This window comes from Chiloscyllium punctatum, chromosome 1, assembly GCF_047496795.1.
Source record: "Chiloscyllium punctatum isolate Juve2018m chromosome 1, sChiPun1.3, whole genome shotgun sequence".
In the NCBI taxonomy this organism is placed as follows: domain Eukaryota; kingdom Metazoa; phylum Chordata; class Chondrichthyes; order Orectolobiformes; family Hemiscylliidae; genus Chiloscyllium; species Chiloscyllium punctatum.
Genome location: NC_092739.1, coordinates 79,068,399 through 79,088,879, shown reverse-complemented (window position 1 = coordinate 79,088,879; position 20,481 = coordinate 79,068,399). Strand labels below are relative to the sequence as shown.

General features: G+C 38.2%; 1 protein-coding gene across 6 annotated transcripts in view; it reads right to left on the bottom strand.

Moving 5' to 3' along the window:
- Window positions 1-9,608: 9,608 nt before the first annotated feature.
- Window positions 9,609-20,481, bottom strand: part of cep135 (centrosomal protein 135) — a 135,695-nt gene continuing 124,822 nt past the window's right edge. For 3 of the 6 annotated variants that reach the window (XM_072569579.1, XM_072569582.1, XM_072569584.1), the window contains 4 exons: window positions 15,583-15,785; window positions 14,624-14,728; window positions 13,803-13,957; window positions 9,611-11,272 (listed from right to left, as the gene is read on the bottom strand). In XM_072569579.1, the coding sequence (XP_072425680.1) occupies window positions 13,810-13,957; window positions 14,624-14,728; window positions 15,583-15,785 (456 nt within the window). In that variant the 3' untranslated portion in view covers window positions 9,611-11,272; window positions 13,803-13,809. Of the gene's footprint in view, window positions 11,273-13,802; window positions 13,958-14,623; window positions 14,729-15,582; window positions 15,786-20,481 lie in introns of all 6 variants that reach the window. The other 3 variants (XM_072569596.1, XM_072569600.1, XM_072569590.1) reach the window with 3 other exon arrangements.

Sequence of the window (20,481 nt, the reverse complement as noted above, 5' to 3'; positions counted from 1 at the left end):
TTTTTCCTTAGAGTGTTTTACAACTAAAGCCGATTATACAAAGTATAATTTAATATACAATATAATACATTCACTTGCTTAATCAACTGAAATTTATCAATGATTAAAAATTAACTCAATCCTACGGAGGGAAGGTCTTGAATCTTTGTTGAAAAATTTAAAAAAATTATGGCCAGAGACCAAGATAGTTATAGCCAGAAGGTGATAAATTTACATTAGACTGAAATTTATTGGATACGATAAGTATAATTCCACCTCTTTGAGTTATTCTGTTAGAACTAATCCAGTGTAAAAAAAAAGACAATGAATTATAGGTACCAAAAATGAGAAATCTTAAATCTAATTGTACAAAGCAATGATTCTTTTAAATTTGGATTTAACAAACTATATGACAAATTAAAAATTCACCACAAATTTACTTGAATTTATATTTCATTTTAAATAAAATATATTTGAATCTATTTGCATAATATTCTTGTCTACATTTTGGAAGAATTTGGTCTTACTTGGACCTTAATAATTAGAAGTCATTTCTGGTCAAATGGCGTAATTTCAATGAACATCCATACAGAAATAATGAAAGAATTTGTAAGAGACTCATATTAAAGATACTCAAACTGAGATGTTATATCAGTCCAGAATGGCTACACATGATGGCAATCTTTTATACAGCAAAAAAAACCTGGTGTGTGTGACTTGAAAAAGTTTAGGAAATAGAAGGGAACATTGTTTCCCAGTCTCTTTGATATCGGGAATAACAGGAATAATTCTGCCCACAAATGTTCCTTCCAGAATCTTATCCAGGAAAAGCAAATTTGGAAAAATGAATTCAATTTCAATAAGCATGTTCATATTTAGTGTGCCCCAAAAGACTACTGCTTAGCCTTTGTTAGTTTTTGACTTCATGCTGCTCCTTAGCAACATTAAACAAGGACATGGCGTTAGCTTTTGCATGTACGCTGATGACAGCTAACTCTACCTCACTGTTACATCTCTCAACTCCTTCACTGTCACCAAGGTGTCAGATGCTTATTTGATATCTAGTATTGGATGAACAAAAATTTCCTCCATTTAAATATTGGCAAGTATGAAACCCTTGTTTTTGGTATCTGTTCCAAGCATCTTTTATAGGTACTGACTCCATCCCTCTCTCTCTGGAAACATTCTGAGTTTAAGTCAGTTCGTTTGGAATCTCTGTGTCACAATTATACCAGAGCTGATCTTTCAACCTCCTCCTCGTGCCATCGTGAATGGTTCTTCTTTACAACTCTCTAACATCGAAAAACATAAAAGTTCATTGGATCTCAAAGTGTGGAAAGAGGCCTTTCAGCATGGGTTCACACTGACCTCCCCCCACTCCCCCTGCCTGAAGACCATTCCTCCACCCAGCCGATCCCTGCAAACCCTACCTAGCCTGCACATTCTTGGATGCTATGGGGCAATTTCACATGGCCAATCCAACTAATCTGCACATCTTTGGACTGTGGGAGGAAACTGGAGCACCCACAAGAAACCCACACAGATAAGCACCCGAGGCTGGAATCAAACCTAATTCCCTGGCTCTATGAGTCAGCAGTACTGACCACTACACTATCCCAAAGGTAACTTGGCAGTGGTGGGATATAAGTTCCTGCCTCTGTAGAGGCTGGACCAATTCTTTTTGTTCCCTTAATATTTGTTTTAATAGACTTGGGTACCATTGAGCAACTTCAGTTATGAGGATAGATTGAAAAAGTTGGCAGTGTTCTCCCTGGAGAGAAGGCGGCTGAGAGGAGATTTAATAAAGGTTTTCAAAGTCATGAACAGGCTGGATAGAGGATACAGGGAGAAGCTGTTCCCACTTGTAAAAGAGAAAAGCAACGAGAAGTCATGGATTTAAAGTCATGTGAAAAAGAAGCAAACATAATGGGAGAAAAATCTTTTTCACACAGCAAGTGGAGAGGGTATGGAATACACTGTCTAGAAATCTGGGGGAGGCAGGTTGAAATGAAACATTCAAGAGGGCTTTAGACGATTCTTTGGATAGAAATGATGTGCAGGATATGCAAAAATTGCAGGAGATTGGGATTTAGTAATAGTGATAATTTAGTAGGCACAATGGGCCAAATGGCCTCTTTCTGCATTGTAACATTTCTGTGATTCTGTGAACAAATAACAGAAATGTCAATAGTTCTGGATACATCCATAATGAGGATCTTGTTCAGTCAATGAGGAGACCAGTGTGGGCCATATTCTAGGATAGAATGGGCAGAAGTTTTTTTTTATTAATCTTTCACGGGACGAGGGCATCACTGACTAGGTAGCTTTTATTGCCCATTGGGGGGTTAAGAGTCAACTACATTGCTGTGGGTCTGTAGCAGTGTCCTTCCCTAAAGGGCATTAGAGAACCAGTTGGGGTTTTTCCCCAACAGTTAGCAATGGATTTGTGGTTATCATTAGATTCTCAATTCCAAATATTTAATGAATGCAAATCCTACCATAATGGGATTTGAACCTGGGAACTAGAACATTATCTGGATCTCTGAATTAACAGTCCAGTGATAATACCACTAGGCTGTCGCCTCCCTAAGTATTGCTATTCAATTTCTTATTGTCCATTTGCCTAAATCCTGATAATAAATTGCCTTTTAAAAACTGAACAAAAAAAATAAAAAACCAGTGAGAATTCCACAAACCTTTGACTTTCTAATACCATTACACAGCAATTTTCATCCTTTAAACCATATGCTCACCATGTTTTTAAACCTTTTCTCTGCATTTTGTGATTTTAAGTTGCATATCTATATCTTGAATTTTTTCCTTCCTTGAAATCTGTGTGCTGAATATTATGTTCTCATATTGATGAAGGACCTATATAGAGTCATAGAGTCATACAGCATGGAAACAAACCCTTTGTGCCAACTCATTTGCACTGACCAGCAATCCCAATCTGACCTAGTCCCATTTGCCAACATTTGGTCCATTTCCCTCTAAACCCTTCCTATTCATATACCCATCTACATGCCTTTTAAATGTTGTAATTGTATCAGTCTCCACCACTTCCTCTGGCAGTTCCATACAGGCATCACCATTTGCGTGAAAAAGTCCCCCGTCAGGTCCTTTTTAAATCTTTTCCCTTTCACCTTAAACCTATGGCCTCTAGTTTTGGATTCCCCCACTCTAGGAAAAAGACCTTGGCTATTCATCTTATCCATGCCAATGATGACCTTATAAACCTCTATAATGTCACACTCAGCCTCCAACGCTCTAAGAAAATAAGCCCCAACCTATCCAACCTTTCCCTCTAACTCAAACTCTCCAGTCCCAGCAACATTCTTGTAAATCTTTTTTGCACCCTCTCAAGTTTAACAACATCCATACTATGGCAGGGCGATCAGAATTGTATATAATATTCTAAAATTGACCTAACCAGTGTCCTGTACAGCTTCAACATGATGCCCAACTCCTATTCTCAATAAAAACTTTTTACCGCCTTGTCGATCTGCAACTCCACTTTCAAGTAATTATGCACCTGCACCCCTAGGTCTCTTTGTTTGGCAGCACACCCCAGGGGCCCTATAATTAATTGCGTAAATCCTGCTCTGGTTTGCTGTACCAAAATGCATTTATCTAAATTAGACTCCATCTGTCTCTCCTTGGCTCACTGGCCCACCTGATCAAGGTCTTGTTATATTCTAAGATAATCTTCACTGTCCACTCCATCACCTATTTTAACGTAATCTGTAAACTTACTAACCATTCCTCTTATATTCATATCCAAATCATTTATATAAATGATGAAAAGCAACACTGACACTTGTGGCATACTGCTGGTCACAGGCCTCCTGTCTAAAAAAAGGAAGGCTCTACCACAACTCTAGTGTTCTCCTTTCAAGCCAATTTTGTAACCAATTCGCTAATTCCCCCAGATCCAATGTGATCTGACCTTACTAACAAGTCTACTTTGCGGGACCTTGTCGAATGCTTTGCTGAAGTCCATATAGACAAAGTCTACTGCTCTGTCTTCATCAATCCTCTTTGTCATGTCTGCAAAAATTTAAGTCAAATTAGTGAGACATGATTTCCCACACATAAAAGCCACGTTGACTATCCCGAATCAGTCCTTGCCTTTCCAAATACATGTAAATCCTGTTCCTGAGAATCCCCTCCAACAACTCATCCACCACCATAGCCAGTCTATAGTACCCTGGCTTTTCCTTCTTAAATAATGACACCAAAATTAACCAATTTCCAGTCCTCTGGCATCTCATCCATGGCTATCATCTGAAAAAAAGTTACTGTCTCACGTTTCTACAAACTGATGTTCAATCATTTTTGAAAGCCTGAGGTTTGAATTTAGCAAAGTAATCAAGTAATCTTTAAAAGTTCAAGAAAAAGGGATGGAGTAGGTAATCTGGCCTCTCAAACCTGCTCCATTATTGAAAAGGAACTTAGAAATGGGAGTGGAATAAGACCAGATCAGCTCCACAACTCAGTTCGAACCAATCGTCTCCCAAACCTGAGACTTCTCCTTGTGTTAGATGTCTCAACCAGTGAAACAATGGGTGGAGTTTTCCCAGCTCCTGAATGATAAGGGCCATGATGAGAAAGTTTGGTAAATCACAGGATAAGTCCAGAGTGGTGTTTCTCAACATTGAGACCAAAAGTCCCATTTTTCCAACCAGATGCTGATTGGTGAGGTGAGTTTCTCACCAGTGAGCAGCAAGAGGCCTATTACCATACATTAGCATCATTAACATCTCAGTATTAGTTGCCTCAATAATATGTAGGTTCCCATGATGATATTCCCTGACATGAAAGTCAGATTGGCTACCTGGGACCAGCATCTTGAACAGCTGGCATCATCTCAGAGCAGGGTTATGAGCACTAACTGGGCACTCTGTCCATCATGGATATTAACATAATACATACCAGCCTCACCATATCATCATGGCACCTCTCAAATCCACTTTCAATTCAAGCTGCACTTTGGAATGCCACTGCACAGGACACTACATACAGAGATGGACACCACCCATCTCAAAGTTTCAACCAGGAAGCAGCTTTAGCACTCACTGATTTTCTGCCTACTTCGATGCTCACAATTATGGTTTACAATTTTGTGCATTTTCCCCCCAAGCCAGAATTTAAAGGCTCACAGTACGTCTACATTAACATGTCCTTTAGTGCAGACACAAAATGATGCAGCTTGTTGTGATTGTCAGCAGTGACCAGACATGTTACTGTGTGACACCAGTCCTACACCTGCACCACGTGCCAGCTGAGTATATGGTAGACACACTGCATATACATCAACCAAGTGGCCACATCTCAAGGTCCAAGTGGATTTGTCCTCAGCTGAGTTCAGGGAAAGACCCTACCATCAGCGAGACCCATATCATTAACCTCCAATACCAGTTTAGGGGCTTTGGCATGGTCAATCAACTATACAGGACCTGTACGGTCCAGGGAGTTAGTCCTGTGCATCCAGTCCCAGGGCGTCATGGGGCTGTACAGATATCAGTCAGTGTTTGATCATTCATTGTTCAGATCTGTCTGGCTAAGACACTTAAAGAAGTGACCCACATATAGTTCTGGGGTTCCATCAACTAAACGTCAATAGGATTGTGGGTTTTATTGGGGGCACCACTGTAGGAGTTATACTGGAGAAATCTGTTGTGTGGATTGGAGATAGCATGTTGAGATGTGAAGGGGGGGTTGGGGGTAGTAATTCCACATGCAAGGAAGGATGACTATAGATCATTAAAGAAAAAGAGGTAATGTACCATAGGAGGGGGTAATTAATTGTCTGTCAGGAGTACTATCCTGGCTTCCACGGTGGGGTGGGTGGGGATGGTGGAGGAGAGGGAAATATGCACTCCTATATCTGGCACAAGGGAATGGAGCTGTAATGTAGGAAGATGAAGATTGGTTAGATAGTTTGGGTGTACAGACATGGAAGTCTCAGCATTATAACAATGCTTTTCATCTCTTGATAATTTTCAGAAAACAATCATGAATGGGATAAATGCCAATTATATCTGCAATCAAGGAAACTACTCAACAATAAATAAAGTCCTGTACATCAATCACATTTGATTTTGAATCATATTAACAATTATTTTACTAAGATTCACTTGATGTGACTTTTTTGTCATGTCATATATTTCCTTCTGAATAAAATGATATCAGAAAAAAGTCAACCTTGCTTACCTATTGGGCTTCTGTGATGTTCATAATGTTGAGGGCCAGCTCAAGCAATTCTTACAACAATCGTACTTATAAACTTTGGAAGAATGCTGAGTTCCAGCAAAAAATGTTACTGATTTCCTGCCTTCAATCCAGCAGAATCCCTTCGGAAAATATGAAAATATTGCAGGAGGATTTCAAGGCCAGTGTATTTTAAAGATTAGGATGTTTCGCTAAGATTTGTAGTCATTGATGTGAACAACAGGTGCTCTATAGAACAAAAATCTGTTATGTTTGGAATCTATTCATTATCAAACAACCCTTTGAATAGTCGACAATGTGGTGCTGGCAAGCATCAGAGGAACAGGAGAATCAACATTTTGATAATTCCTGTTGAAGGGCTTATGCCCGAAATGTTGATTCGCCTGCTCCTTGGATGCTGCCTGACCTGCTCTGTTTTTCCAGCACCACACTCTCGACTCTGATCTCCAGCGTCTGAAGTCCTTATTTTCTCCTGATTGATTTCAACCCTTTGAGTAGGTAAAGTACAACCAAATGGAAGGTTTTCAGCGCTCTTCTCAATTTCAGTTTATTGTTCACTTGCTTTTTCCCCCCCATTTCATTTGATTGTGATACTTGAAATTGTCAACTTTTAAAAAAAATGTCATTATTTTTTGAACTGCTTTCCCCCAATCCATGAGGAGGTGGACTTGAGTGAGCCATAGAGCCTTAAAGAGATTTACCAGGGTAAGTTTGACACATGGATAAAAATGATGTCTGAACAGAGACACCATCATATTTTAAGATTCACGTTGAAAGTAATGCCATGGTCCCAGCATAACGTAGGTGTGCAGGAAAGAAAAAGGTGTCTAAAATTGCTGTCCTTCTGTTTTCATGTTTTGTGGCTATTCAGCTTCTATGAACAAAATATGAATGACCTACATTTTAGATTGAATTTCAACCATAATCCATTTTAATAAACATTTCACATTTGAGCATTAGAATAGATAAGGTTTTTAATGTTTTGCATCATACTGCAGAAGGGATGGAACCTTTGTCTGTCTGCTCTTAAAAACAAATGCTGACTAGAGTTGGGATTCCCTTTGCTGGGAGCTTCCACTTTCTGAGTTCATTTGAGTGAATATGCTGAGGATAACATGATCAGTGAAATCAGGGATACCACAAACACATCACTGTCCTGTGTGTTCAGGCCACGTAATTGCCCAAACCATGGAAAATATATTTTTTTTGATAATTTCTTTATAAGCCAGTTTTCCCGGGAGGTAAAAGGGAAATGAATGGGGCGCCCTTAGCAATGTGCATTAACAAAGAGACTGAGGGAGGGATTGAGGAAAATAAAGCTATGAAGTTAGCAAGTAAAATGTATAACTACATTTTTTCCTGAAAGTGTTAACCAACTAAATATGACCAAAAAAACAGATAAAATAAACTTTGAATGTAAGCTAGAAAGCAAGAGCAAAACAGATATTAAGAGCTACTTTAACAATGTAACATGAAAAGAATGCTGCAGTGAACATAAGTCCCATGGAAAATTAATCTGGATTACTAATACAGACAGCCACGAAAAGACAGAAGAGTTGAATAAATACTTTGCATCAATTTTCACTGCAGAAGATACTAATAGTAGTCCCAAATTAACAAATATATAAAAGTGGGGAGATGGTAAATATAATAACAATTACTAGAGGAAAGATATTAGGGAAATTAATGGAGCTGAAGACCAAATAGTCCTCTGGATGTAATGGGATGCAACCTAGGATACTAAAGGAAGTAGTTACAGAGATAGTGGATGCACTGGTAGCAATTTTCCAAGATTCTGAAAAAGTCCCAGAGGAGTGGAAAAATGCCAATCTAACACCCTGACTCAAAAACCATATAGGATGGCTAGCTTAACATCTGTCAATGAAGAAATGGTATACTCTATTCTAAAGGATATAATCGAGCTTTTAGAAATACATAACATAATCAAGCATTCAGCATGGCTTCATGTAAGGGAAATCACACCTGGCAAATTTATTAGAATCTTTGAGGACGTAATAAGTAGGATAGATAAAAGGGAACAAGCAGATGTTCATATTTCTAAAGAGATTTTGATGAGCTACTGTGTATAAGGCTTCTTCTTTAAGACCCCGTTGTGTTGGAGGTATTTTATTAGCATGAATAGAACGTTGACTAATAAATAGAATATAGAAAGTTGGAATAAGCAGGGCCATTTATAAGATGGCAACCTGTATCTAGTGGAGTTTCACAGGGATCAATGTTGGGGACACAATTATTTAAAATATGCATCAATGACTACGATGATGGAAATGAATGTCATATCACTAAGTTTGTTGATGAGATAGAAAATAGGTAGAAACTATGAGGATGATACAATCAATCAGTCTGTAGAGGTATATAAACAAGCTAAGATAGTAGGCAAAAACCTAGCAGATGGACTTTATTTAGGATTTTGAGGAGTTTGCACTTTGGCAGAAAGAATACAGGAGTTGAATTATAGGATCCTTACAGTGTGGAAACAGGCCATTTGGCCCAACATGTCCACACTAATCGTCTAAAGAGTAACCCACCCAGACCCATTCCCTTACCCTATTACTCGGCACGTCCATGACTAATGCAACTAACCTACACATCCCTGTATACTACGGGCAATTCAGCATGGCCAATTCACCCAACCTGCACATCTTTGGATGTTACTATTTAAACGGAGAAAGATTGCAGAAAGCTGTAACACAGAAGGATATAGGGGTTGTCATGTATGAATAACAAAAGCTAGCATAAAAATTCAGCAGATATTTCGGAAGACAAATGGACTGTTTACCTTTATTTCAAAGGGAATGGAAGAGAAATTCTTGATAAAATGATACAAGGCACTAGTCAGACCTCAATAGAATACAGTGAAAGGTTTTAGTTTCCTTACCTAAGGCATTGGAGGAGGTCTAGAGAAGGTTCACCAGGTTTATCCCAAGCATGTTGAGATTTTATGAGGAGAGGTTGAGTAGGTTGGGCCTGTACTGAGTGAAGCAACCTTATTGAAACATACAAGATTCTTAGGCAGTTTGACAGGATGGATTCTCAGAGGTTGCTTCCCCTTATGGGAGAGTCAAGGACCAGAGGGCATAATTTCTTTTCTAAAGGGTAGTGAATTTTGTGGAATTCTTTACAGCAGAGGATTGTAGAGGATGTGTCATTAAGTATGTTCAATGCTGAGATCAACAGATTTTTAATTAAGGATTATGGAGAAAAAGCAGTAGATCATCTAATCAGACATAATCTCATTGAATGCTGCAGGAGACTCAACGGGTTAATGGCTTACATGTGTTCCTGCGTCTTATACTCTAAATCAGAAAAAGACTGACTCACTCAAACAGTATAATAATCGCCATGTTTATTAAAGTTTATTAAAGATTTTATAAATACATGCTGAATTAAATACAACTGGCAAATAAAACTCCAAAAGTTGCCATCTATTCAGTATTAAAACAAAAATATAACCAAACCTAAAATCATTTAAATAATAAAGATAAATTGAAGATAATTTAATTCAGTTCAAAATTTGGAATACTAAATAAGTCTCACAGGTATGCATCATAAAAACAAATGTCCACTTAAAAGTGAATCTTCACTTTGCAATGACATCAACAGCTGTAAAAATTTGAGGCAGCTATGTAATATGACGTTAGAACTACAGAACTGGAATATCTAATTGGATAATAATGTGAATATAAGATTTGATTTTAATGGGGAAACCATTACTTTTTAAATCAGTAACTTATTTCACTTATTTTATCCTAGTGGAATTTCGATGGCATAAAGAAGTCTAAGCAAAATATACTTGATCAAAATGTAAAGTTGCTATTTAATAATTTTATATATATTTATGAACTACACTCATGAAATCAATACTGATTTCTTAGTAATGTTAAAACATTACTAATTCCAGCGTAAGAAGCTCATTTGCATTTATTAACAATGTTAGTAGCCTATTTTACTATTGGCATGTCTCAAGAGAATAAATATGAAGATGGTAAAATCTTGGTTTACGCTGTATGGTCAAAGATGAGATGGCACATCAGTGACAGTTATTAATAATGAGACAATTTTGGGAATGGTAGCAAAAATACTAGTCACAGTTAATGAGAACAAACATATTAATAAATATCTTGCATATAAAATTGAAAACCTAATTCAATACAAAAATATCTTTGCAGAATAAAAAGTATCTTCATAATGATTGACAGTATTGTACAGATATATACAGCACAAGATGGGCCTTGCATTAGATTGTGTAATCTCAGTGCCACATTATCTTGGGGTCTGTTTAAGAAAGTATATGGGAAAATATATAATTAATAACACCATATTCAAATACTATAATTCAGTAAACTTTAATTCACATAGTTTATAAACCAGCACTCTTTTTTTCCTATTGTTTTTTCATATATCTTCTTGCAGCTTTACCACAGCAGAAAAAAATTTGTTTTATGGTTCACTTCTCATTACACTAATATGGTAGATTTAATCCTGTGAAATAAAGGTATGCTCATGTAAGTAAATATATGTTCGATAAAGGCATTAAGAAAAACTAACTAAAATTAATCAATTGCAATTTCCAACTCTAATGCTGTGCAGTCATTTGAAAATAAGAAAGGGCCTAAATGTTGCTGCTGTTCTGTCACACATCACAGAACAAAAATATGGTTGGGCAAGATCTTTTGTTTTAATAAGTAATGTAATGCAGAAGTTCAAACCTACTTTAAGCACAGGTAGATGTTATCTGAACAATTGGAAAAAACGCTGTTCTTTTAATAACACTAAAATGTTAAACAAGCTGACAAATGTGCATAGAACATTGATTTATCTTGGAGTTATCACAATTCACTCCAATGACGAGAAATAATTAAAAAATTTGCCTTGAACTTAGAATACTTCATTTCAAAATTTTGCAAAAACTGATGAAACCAATACTGCAAAAGATTCAGCTTGCAACTTTGCAAACGCTGTTTTGGTGAGAACTATGGATCCATTTGTGAAACGTTCAACTGGCTTTAGTGATGGATACTCCTTAAAGAAACTTCTAAAACTGGGAAGAGAAAAATATAAGTTTTAATTACAACATAAATTAAACAATTTTACATTATATAAAGCTTTGTATGAACCTGTGTTTGAAAAGGCAGACTATTGAACTTTACATAATGAACAAATGGCCTCCATTTGACCTTCAATATACATGCACCATCCCAGCTCCATAAATGTATCTCTTCTCCACTTCATTTCTCCTGCCATCTCATAAAAAAAAATTCATTCACATGATATGGGATTTGCTGGAAAGGGTGGCAAATATTGCCCATCCCTAATTGCTCGAGAAAGTTATGTTAAATTGTCTTCTTGAGCCATTGTAGCTCATGTGGGGCAATATATCCACAGTGGTATTGGGGAGTTCAAAATCTTGACTTATTGTGTAGGCTCGCACATTGTAGCTCCAAATCAGGATTATGTTTGATTTGGACGAGAACATGAAGGCGCTGGTGTTCCCATGTATCTGCTGCCTTCGAGGAGTAGAGATTAAAACACTCCATACATATGTTTAACTGAGCCAGAGGCAAATATCACATTTCTGGGGTTCGTTTCTTCATCCTACCTTTCTAGTTATCCTTGTTGTATAGATTAATAATGCTCAGCCAGGAGGCAGCCACCCATGACACTGTTGACTATAAGTCATTCTGTTATAATCTGTGTTTTGTCTCTGTGAATTTGCTGTATTGCGATTGACAAATTGGGGACGCTGTTTCTATAGTACAAACTTTTAACACTTTAAATACTATTTCTAAAGTACGATTTCTCTATAACATAGGGTTGCAGAAGAACTGACTGTACTAAGATTTAAAATGTCCTGAGAATTACTTTGAATGTTTCCTGAAAAATGCATCCTGTTAGACCCATTGAATGCTGGGAAAGAAAAGGATTAATTAAATATGAAGCCTAATAAAACGAATTCCATACCGGGTGGAGAAAATATACCTGCATGGCTACAGATCTCGAAATAGTTTCTTGAGGGATGTTAGAACATTTACAACTTTTTAAAAAAATCATTTTTGAAACTGTGAGATGAGAGTTGAAGGTGACCTTTGGACAGTGAGCAGCAATTTGTTTTTAAAAAAAAAGCAAGAACAAACAAACTGGTATTTGTTTATAAGACATGGCCTGGAAGACATGGCACATCGATTCTTGCGTAAATAATACTATAGACATTTTGGATCTAAAGGTGCATTGTGCTCAAGCGTTGGCAGATGTTCGGACATTAACAGGGGCCATCACAGGTCAGTGCTAACTCTCTAACAAAATGCATGTTGAAAAAAACACAAAGAGAAACCGAAAGTTTGAACTGCATATTTTTGTTAGAAGGATTACAGTTGTGAAATCTATAGGATGGAGGTTTAATTACACCATGGTTATCCTCCTTTATCAACTTATTGCAAGTTCACAGAATAGAAACTCAATTATAAGAATTATAATATTCCTCAGAACCAATGAAAACTATTTACATTGAAATGTGCCTTTAGAAATCAAGCAAGATATAATCCTACATGCATGCGATACTATGCATCGTGGAAACTGTTCAAGTGATCTGGCCAGTTACGGCTCCTTTTTCTCTTTCACTTTATCCCTTAGTTGTGTCTGGCTATGTGCAAGTGTGGGCTATAATCAAAAAAGATTGTGAATAAGTCACAAACACTAATTAGATTACCTTGTAATATAACTTTGCTTAGTTAAAGCAACTGTACTAACAATTAATTATTTTGTTTCAGCTATAAAAACTTGGTGCCTTGTATCCGTTAATCAAAACATCAGGTTTGGAACCATTGGGGCAATTTTGATGGCTATTGAATGCTTTAATTTTGCTGTGTTGTAAAGACAAGGATGGGGATCATTTAATTTGGCTGTTGGTCTCTGTGTCATAACATGGGACATAAAGGTATCCTGTCTTATCTGTACCACAGCTTTGTTATCAAAACCAAAAACCCTGACAGGAAATGAGTAACCCATGTTTCACTGAGTAGAGATCATTAGGAAAAGCAATACGGGCCTTCTATGATTGTGATTTCAAATAAGAATCCTTTGTCTTGTCAACACTGAAGGATTCCTCTGTAAAACTGGAAGACATTTCGCTGACAGATGATAAGATTTAGAAGATTATATTTTAATGCTATCATAGAATATAGCTGGATAGAAATGAGGCACATAAACCCCAGAAATGAAGGGAAGGAAGATTTCAGTTAGCTGGTTTAGACAGTGCTATCAGCATGAGAAGTAAATTCACTAAGGTATGAAGATTCTAGGAGGGATGGATAGCATCTCAACAGGGGATAGAGACTCCAGTGTTCTCACAAACATTAATGAGTAGTGTCTGGTGATGACTCCTTGCCTCGTTGTGAGGAATATCTGCTTTCTGACCCAAATGTGTGCAAACCTTCCAAGCTTAATACTATACTATAAATGTGCAAAAAAAAAAGTATATAAAACACTAAATTGCAATGGCATAGTTTGATTAACTAGTACGTCTCATATACCACTAGACTGTTAGATTTTTGAGGGGCTTATAAACTACTTACTTGTCATTTAATAGTCAGTGCAACATTCTAATCCTTTTTTAGGCGAGCCCATATCCTGAGAATGTGAAACAGGGCTCACTGAGGTTCTCAGTGGAGACAAGGAGCTGATGGTGGTAGAAAGACCATGCCGATGCATCTCTTGAATTGCCCGCTCTCTGTGGAATGAACAATTTGTCAGACAAAAAGATCCTTTATTGCTGAGCATGTACTCTGGAAACTAATGACTTCAGTAACTTCATTTTGTGAAACCAACAGTACATGTTAAGCAAATGATTACTATAATACAAAGTAACATTCTGTAAAAATGGTAACGTACAGCTAGAACTAATAGAATACCCAGTGTGGAAGCAGGCCATTCAGCTCATCAAGTCCACAGTGACCCTCTGAAAAGCATCTCACCCAGACCTACTCCCTCTACCCTATCCCTGTAACCCTGTGCCCATCCAGCCTGCACATCCCTGGACACTGTGGACAACTTAACATTGCCAATCCACCTAACCTGTACATCACTGGACTGTGGGAGGAAACCAGAGCACCCGGAGGAAAACCACACAGACACGGGGTGAATGTGCAAGTTATACATTGTCACCCGAGAGTGGAATTGAACCAGTGTCCCAGATGCTGTGAGGCAGCAGTGCTAACCACTGAGCCACTGTGATTGTTTTCAGTGATATTTTCCAGTGAGACAAACCAATAATGAATCATCAAAGGTCGATATAACAGCCAAAACACAATAATCTGTTCTTTACAAGTTAATGCATTTTAAGATCTTCAAGTAGTTTGATATAAATGTTAAATATATTTTGTATTTTAAACATTACCTTTCAAAACGCTCTGTCGTTAACTGACGTTTGATAAGGTCAAGCTCTGTTTGAAGTTGTGAAGACTTAGCACGAAGCTGAATTATTTCTTTATTCTGACTTGATCTGTGAGTAATTATTAGTTACATTAGATATAAGTTATGCATCAATAATTTCAGATTCAGTTGTCTAGATTTTTCACGAGCTATGTCTGTTCCCAGGCATAATGAAAGTGGATTGTATAATTCATCAGACTTTCTTCATACAGTCACTTTCAGGATTTACTAGTGAAAGCCCAACTCAAAATTATGCAGAAAGTACAACACAGCAACAAGCTCTTCCCTCCAGCGCAGAAATAGAACATTCAGCCTATTGAGTCTGCACTGACACTTTGAACAGCGTGCCACCCAGACCCACCCCTAGCATGCGCGTTTTTACCACACCTAATCTGCACATCCCTGGGGCAGTGGTATTATTGCTGGACTGTTAATCTAGAGACCCAGGTATTGTTCTGGGGACATAGGTTCAAATTCTGCCACAGCAGATGGTGGAATTTGAATTCAATAAAAATCTGGAATTAAGAGTCCAATAATGAGCATGAATCGATTGTTGGAAAAACCCACCTGGTCTGGCCTACATGTGATTCTAGACCCACAATGTGGTTGACGCTTAACTGCCCTCTGGGCAATTAGCAATGGGTAATAAATATTGACCTAGCCAATGACGCCCTCGCCCTGTAAATGAATAATTTAAAAAAAAAACCCCTATGGGTAAGTTTGCATGGCCAAACCACCTAACCTGTACATCTTTGGAGCAGGTTTGAAGGGCTGAGTATCCTAGTTTTGCCAGTTGCTCACAAGTTTGTAACCACAGCAGGCTTAATTCTGAGGAATACTCAGGATTCTTTTGCGATAGTTTCTATATTTAGAAAGAAACACTGGAAAAGCAGATGCTAAAATTAATAAATAATTACCACTCACACTTTGCTCTCTGCTAGAGTCAGCTTGTCCCGAAGGAGCTGTATTTCGGATTCTTTTTCATTCTTTGACAGGTGACACTGAAATTCCTTTTCTCGAGATGATGTCAACAATGTCTCAAGGTTCTTTACTGTGACCCGTTCAGTACACATCTGTTTCTTTAAAAGTTCAATTTCGGACTTCAAATCTTCCACTTCACTTAAGGTCTAGATAGATACATGGAAGAGTTTTTAAGCAGACTCAAAACATGTGCAACTTATCAAATTTTGACTTATAAAGGGAAGATTAAATAAACCAATCAATTTTTACTGTTCCAATTAAGTTCATTCTAAGTTAAAGGGCAGATTTTAATGGAGAGATTTACAATCTTTCACAACACTTTACTTAAAGCTTGCAAATCATAACTGGTCCCAACATTTTTCACTGACAGTGGTTGGTGATGACTTGGCTATTTCTATTATTATGGGGCCAAACACCCTCAAAATATAAACAGAAGATAGCCTAGACCCTAACTTTCCTATTTTAAAGGCAAATGCCACGTGTTGCATTCCGGATGCAATTTGGTTGGTCAAACTACCAGTCTTGAAGCAAAACACACTTTATTCATACTCTATAGTGAAAATATAACAAAAGAGAGAAGCAATTGGAATAACGGAACTCTGTTGGAAACTTAGTAGAGTAATAGATTATTTACCTACAAAATAGTAACTTTTCCAACATAGTAACATCCCATAAACACACCCTTGACAAAAGCAAATTCAGTTAAACAGATAGTCTCATATGCAATTCTCCAGTCCAGGAAGAAAAAACAGAAACAGACAGTAGCACGGAGAAATGTACTGCAGCTTCCAAACCCAACTTCAAGACCCCAGCAACTACTACTGAGGGACTAAAACTAAAAATTCTGGCTCTGTGGGAACTGTACCCCACCCATTCAGGCTGCTTCTAATGTTCCAACTTTAATAAAAATCCAAGGCCTCACAAGCTGTTTACTTTGTGGGCTTTGGAGCTGACTGCCAGCCACCTCTGTCACAACCTCTCTTCTGAAAAAAAAAACAAGGACAAAATATGCCTCTTAAAGTCATAGTATCGTTGCACTATTTACAAGTCCCATGTTACACCTTTTGTGTCATTAGTTCACCATCTCCCTATACCACTAACCCTTTTGGCAGTTTATTGTCCTCCTTTTCACCCTTGCATAGCATTTCTATTTTTTTCTTTCAAACAGTCTTGTTGCCTTTGGATTTTGCTGCTTTTTAATTTCAGTTTTTTATTTCAATATCATTGATTTGAAATGCTTACAGTGTTTCATTCTCTACATATTCTGTCTAACGTACTAAGAGTTTCCATCACTTTCTTCTTATTTGAGATTTCTTGCATTCTATATTTTGCTAAAGTAGATACAAGTTATGCCAACAAGGTATGAGGTACTACACATTAGTAGGAAAAATAGGTGCCACATGTATTCCATTATTATTGTTAAAGTAATTCAATAACAAAGCAGAATGAGATCCTAAGTAAACAGAAAGTTTGCTTCTGGAGAAACTCAGCAGGTCCAGCAATGTCTGTGCAGAAAGCAACAGCAAATGTTTTGAGTCCCATGACATTTCTTCAGCTTTCATTCAGCAATATGGAAAATTGCCCAATTATAAGTTGTACCCAAAATGCAAGACAAATCAAACCTGGTCAATTAAAGTCCTATTTGTTTACCTTCAAACATCAGCAGAGTGATGACAGGTATATCTGACAGCGCTATCATGCAGATTTGATCAATCGCTGACACCAAATTTGGCCTTGCAGTTCCTGACCTCATTATGCTCTTAGTATGAAGATGGACAAAAGAGCTGATCTCTCGAGGTGAGGCAAAAATGACTGACCTTCACAACAAGGCTGCAGTTGACCAAGTGGGGTATTAAGGAGCACCAATAAAATTAAAATCAACGTGAATCAAAGAAAACTTTCACCCCAGGACATCACTGCTGGACATCTTCAAGGTTCTGGTTCCAGAAGTCATTGTTGTGCATGGACCTTGGAGTTCCATGCAGAAGACAAAAAATTAGCGGTAACTCTACTTAGGTCATTAATATATCATAAAAGAATAGTGGTGCCATTGCTGACATTGGAGGAATACGGCTGGAGAGCAAATTCTATTCTGAAAATCAACTGTTCACTACTAATCTCTAATTATAGCCCCACTTCTTTTAATCCCATTGATTTTACTTTTGTTAACAAGGCTGTACTTCATTAACTGTCTTTCAAGTCTATATGGGCAGTTTGAAGGAGGCAGTGGTGTAGTGGTTATACCACTGGACTAGTAAAAGAGCTTTTGGGGACATGGATTCAAACTCCATCATAGTGGATAGTGAAATTTAAATTCAATAAAACAAAACTGGAAGTTAAAAAGGTGGTCTAATGGGGACCGTGTCAGCACTGTAGATTGTCATAAAAACCCATCTGGATGACTAATGTCTTTTAGTGAAGAAAATCTGCTGTCCTTACCTGGTCTGAATTATATGTCACTCCAGTCGCACAGCAATGTAGTTGACTCTCAACTGCCCTCTGGGCATTTAGGGATGGATAATAAATTCTGACCTTGACATTCATGCCCACATCCCAGGAACAAATTAAAATTAAACTTCAACTAAATTACCCTCATCTGGAGAAGCATAAGATCACCCTATATGCTGACAATGTCCTTTTGTTCTTGGTCAATCCGGAGAAGTCTGTTCCTCGATTGACTCATAATTTATTTGGCAGTTTCTCGGGCTACAGGATTAACTTTACAAAATCGAAAGCCATGCCGGTGGGGGGATTAGTGGAAGTGCCTGATCCGAAGGATGGAATGCAATTCCCATTCAGATGGTCGTCAAAAGGTTTTTTGTATTTGGGAATTTTTATTACCCCTTCATTCCACCAGCTGTATAAAGCTAAATATGTACAACTACTGGAGAGGATAAAACAGGATTTGCAGTGTGGGAGGGGTTACTGATATCATGGTTGGGCCAAATAGCTCTGATTAAAATGCACGTTCTTCCTTGCCTGTTGTACCCCATGAGATTGCTCCTGTTGTTGCTACCCAGATGAGTGTTACGGAGGCTCACTGGTTGGCCAGGGTCTTTTACTTTCTTTTTTTCTTTCTTTTCTTTTTGCAGGTGTGAGACACAGTGAAAGGACACAAAGTGCACGAATCTTTATTCAATTTCCACCACCAGGAAGATATGAAAAACACCCGAGTGGCCAGTGACAAGCACTGCCCTTCAAACCACAGGGCAATGCTGTGCCAGGGTCTTTTATTTGGTGTCACAGGCACCCTCTAATTAAATTTACTAAATTACAGCTTTCGCAGGGTAAGGGAGGGGTGGATTTTCCGGATTTGAAGAAATATCTGACTGGGTATGGGGGGGGGATTTAGAGTCGATTTGGCTTAATGTTGAAGCCTCGCAGTTGAGAAGTCCCCTCGTTAATCTATTACTTATAGATAAGATGAAATCTGTGACTGAGCAGTGTAAGAATCCAATCACTTTATATACGGTGAAAACCTGGAGGATAATAAGGCAAGATGAGGGCAATTGGTCTAAGACCTCGCCGTTTACCTCGTTGGTGGGAGCCCAAGGATTTAAACCTGGGGCAATGGACTCTGGCTTTAAGTTACGGGAGAATAAGGGAATCTCTTGCCTGGGAGATTTGTTCGAAGGGGAGGTCTTGATGTCATTTAGCCGGTTAAGTCAGAAATATGGATTGTCTAATCAGGACCTTTTCTAGTATTTTCAGATAAGGGAGAAAAGAGTACTCCAGGTACGGGTGCTCTTTCAGTCAGTACTTTGTATAATTTACAGAAAGGTCGTGCCTTGGGGGATGTGGAATCGAGAGCTAGGAGTGGATATTTTATCAGAGGTATGGGAAGATATATGGGGAAATGTAAGGAAAAATTTCATTATGTAACAGAGCACAGGCTGGAATCAGTGGAAATCAGGTGCAAATTTGCTGCTGGCTGGAGTCATAACTGGCACATAGAAAGATGTTAGTAACTGCTGGAGGCCAGTCATCTCAAATTCTGGACATTCTTTGCCTAAGTTCTTCAAGATAGTGCCCTAAGTCCAACCACCTTCAGCTGCTTCATCCATGACCTTCCCTCCATCGTGATATCAGAAGTGGGGATGTTTGCAGATGGTTGCACAACATTCAGCACCATTTGCAACTCCTCAGATACTGCAGCAGTCCACATTTAAATGCAACAAGATCTGGTCAACATCCAGGCTTGGGCTGACAAATAGCAAATAATATTTGTGCCACACAAATGCTCGGCATTGGCCCTCTCCAATTAAAGCCAAACTACTACTACCACCATTCAGTGGTGACATTCAACCTTCACTGAATCCCTCATCATCAAAATTCTGGGAGTTATCATTGACCAGAAACTCAACTCAACGTACCATATAAATATAGTGGCTACAAAAGTAGGGGTCAGAGGCTAGGAATACTGTGGCAAGTAACTCACTTCCTGACTAGCCAAAGTCTGTCAATCATTTGCAAGGCTGGATGACTACAACCCCAATAACACTCAAACCATTCAGGCCAAAACAGCCCGCTTGACTGCCACCAGATCGACAAGCATCCACTCCCTCCACAACCGACGCTCAATAGCTGCAATACGCACTTTAAGATGCACAGCAGAAATTCACCAAAGATCCTTAGACCATAATTTCCAAATCCATGGCCATTTCAATCTGGAAAGACCCAGACAGCAGGTACATGGTAACACCACCACTTGCAAATTCCCCTCCAAGCCACTCAACATCCTAACATGAAAATAGATCGCTGTTCCTTCACTGTCACTGGGTCAGAATTTTGGAATTGCCTCCCAAGGGACATTTAAGCCCTACCTTGAACTGCAGTTCAAGA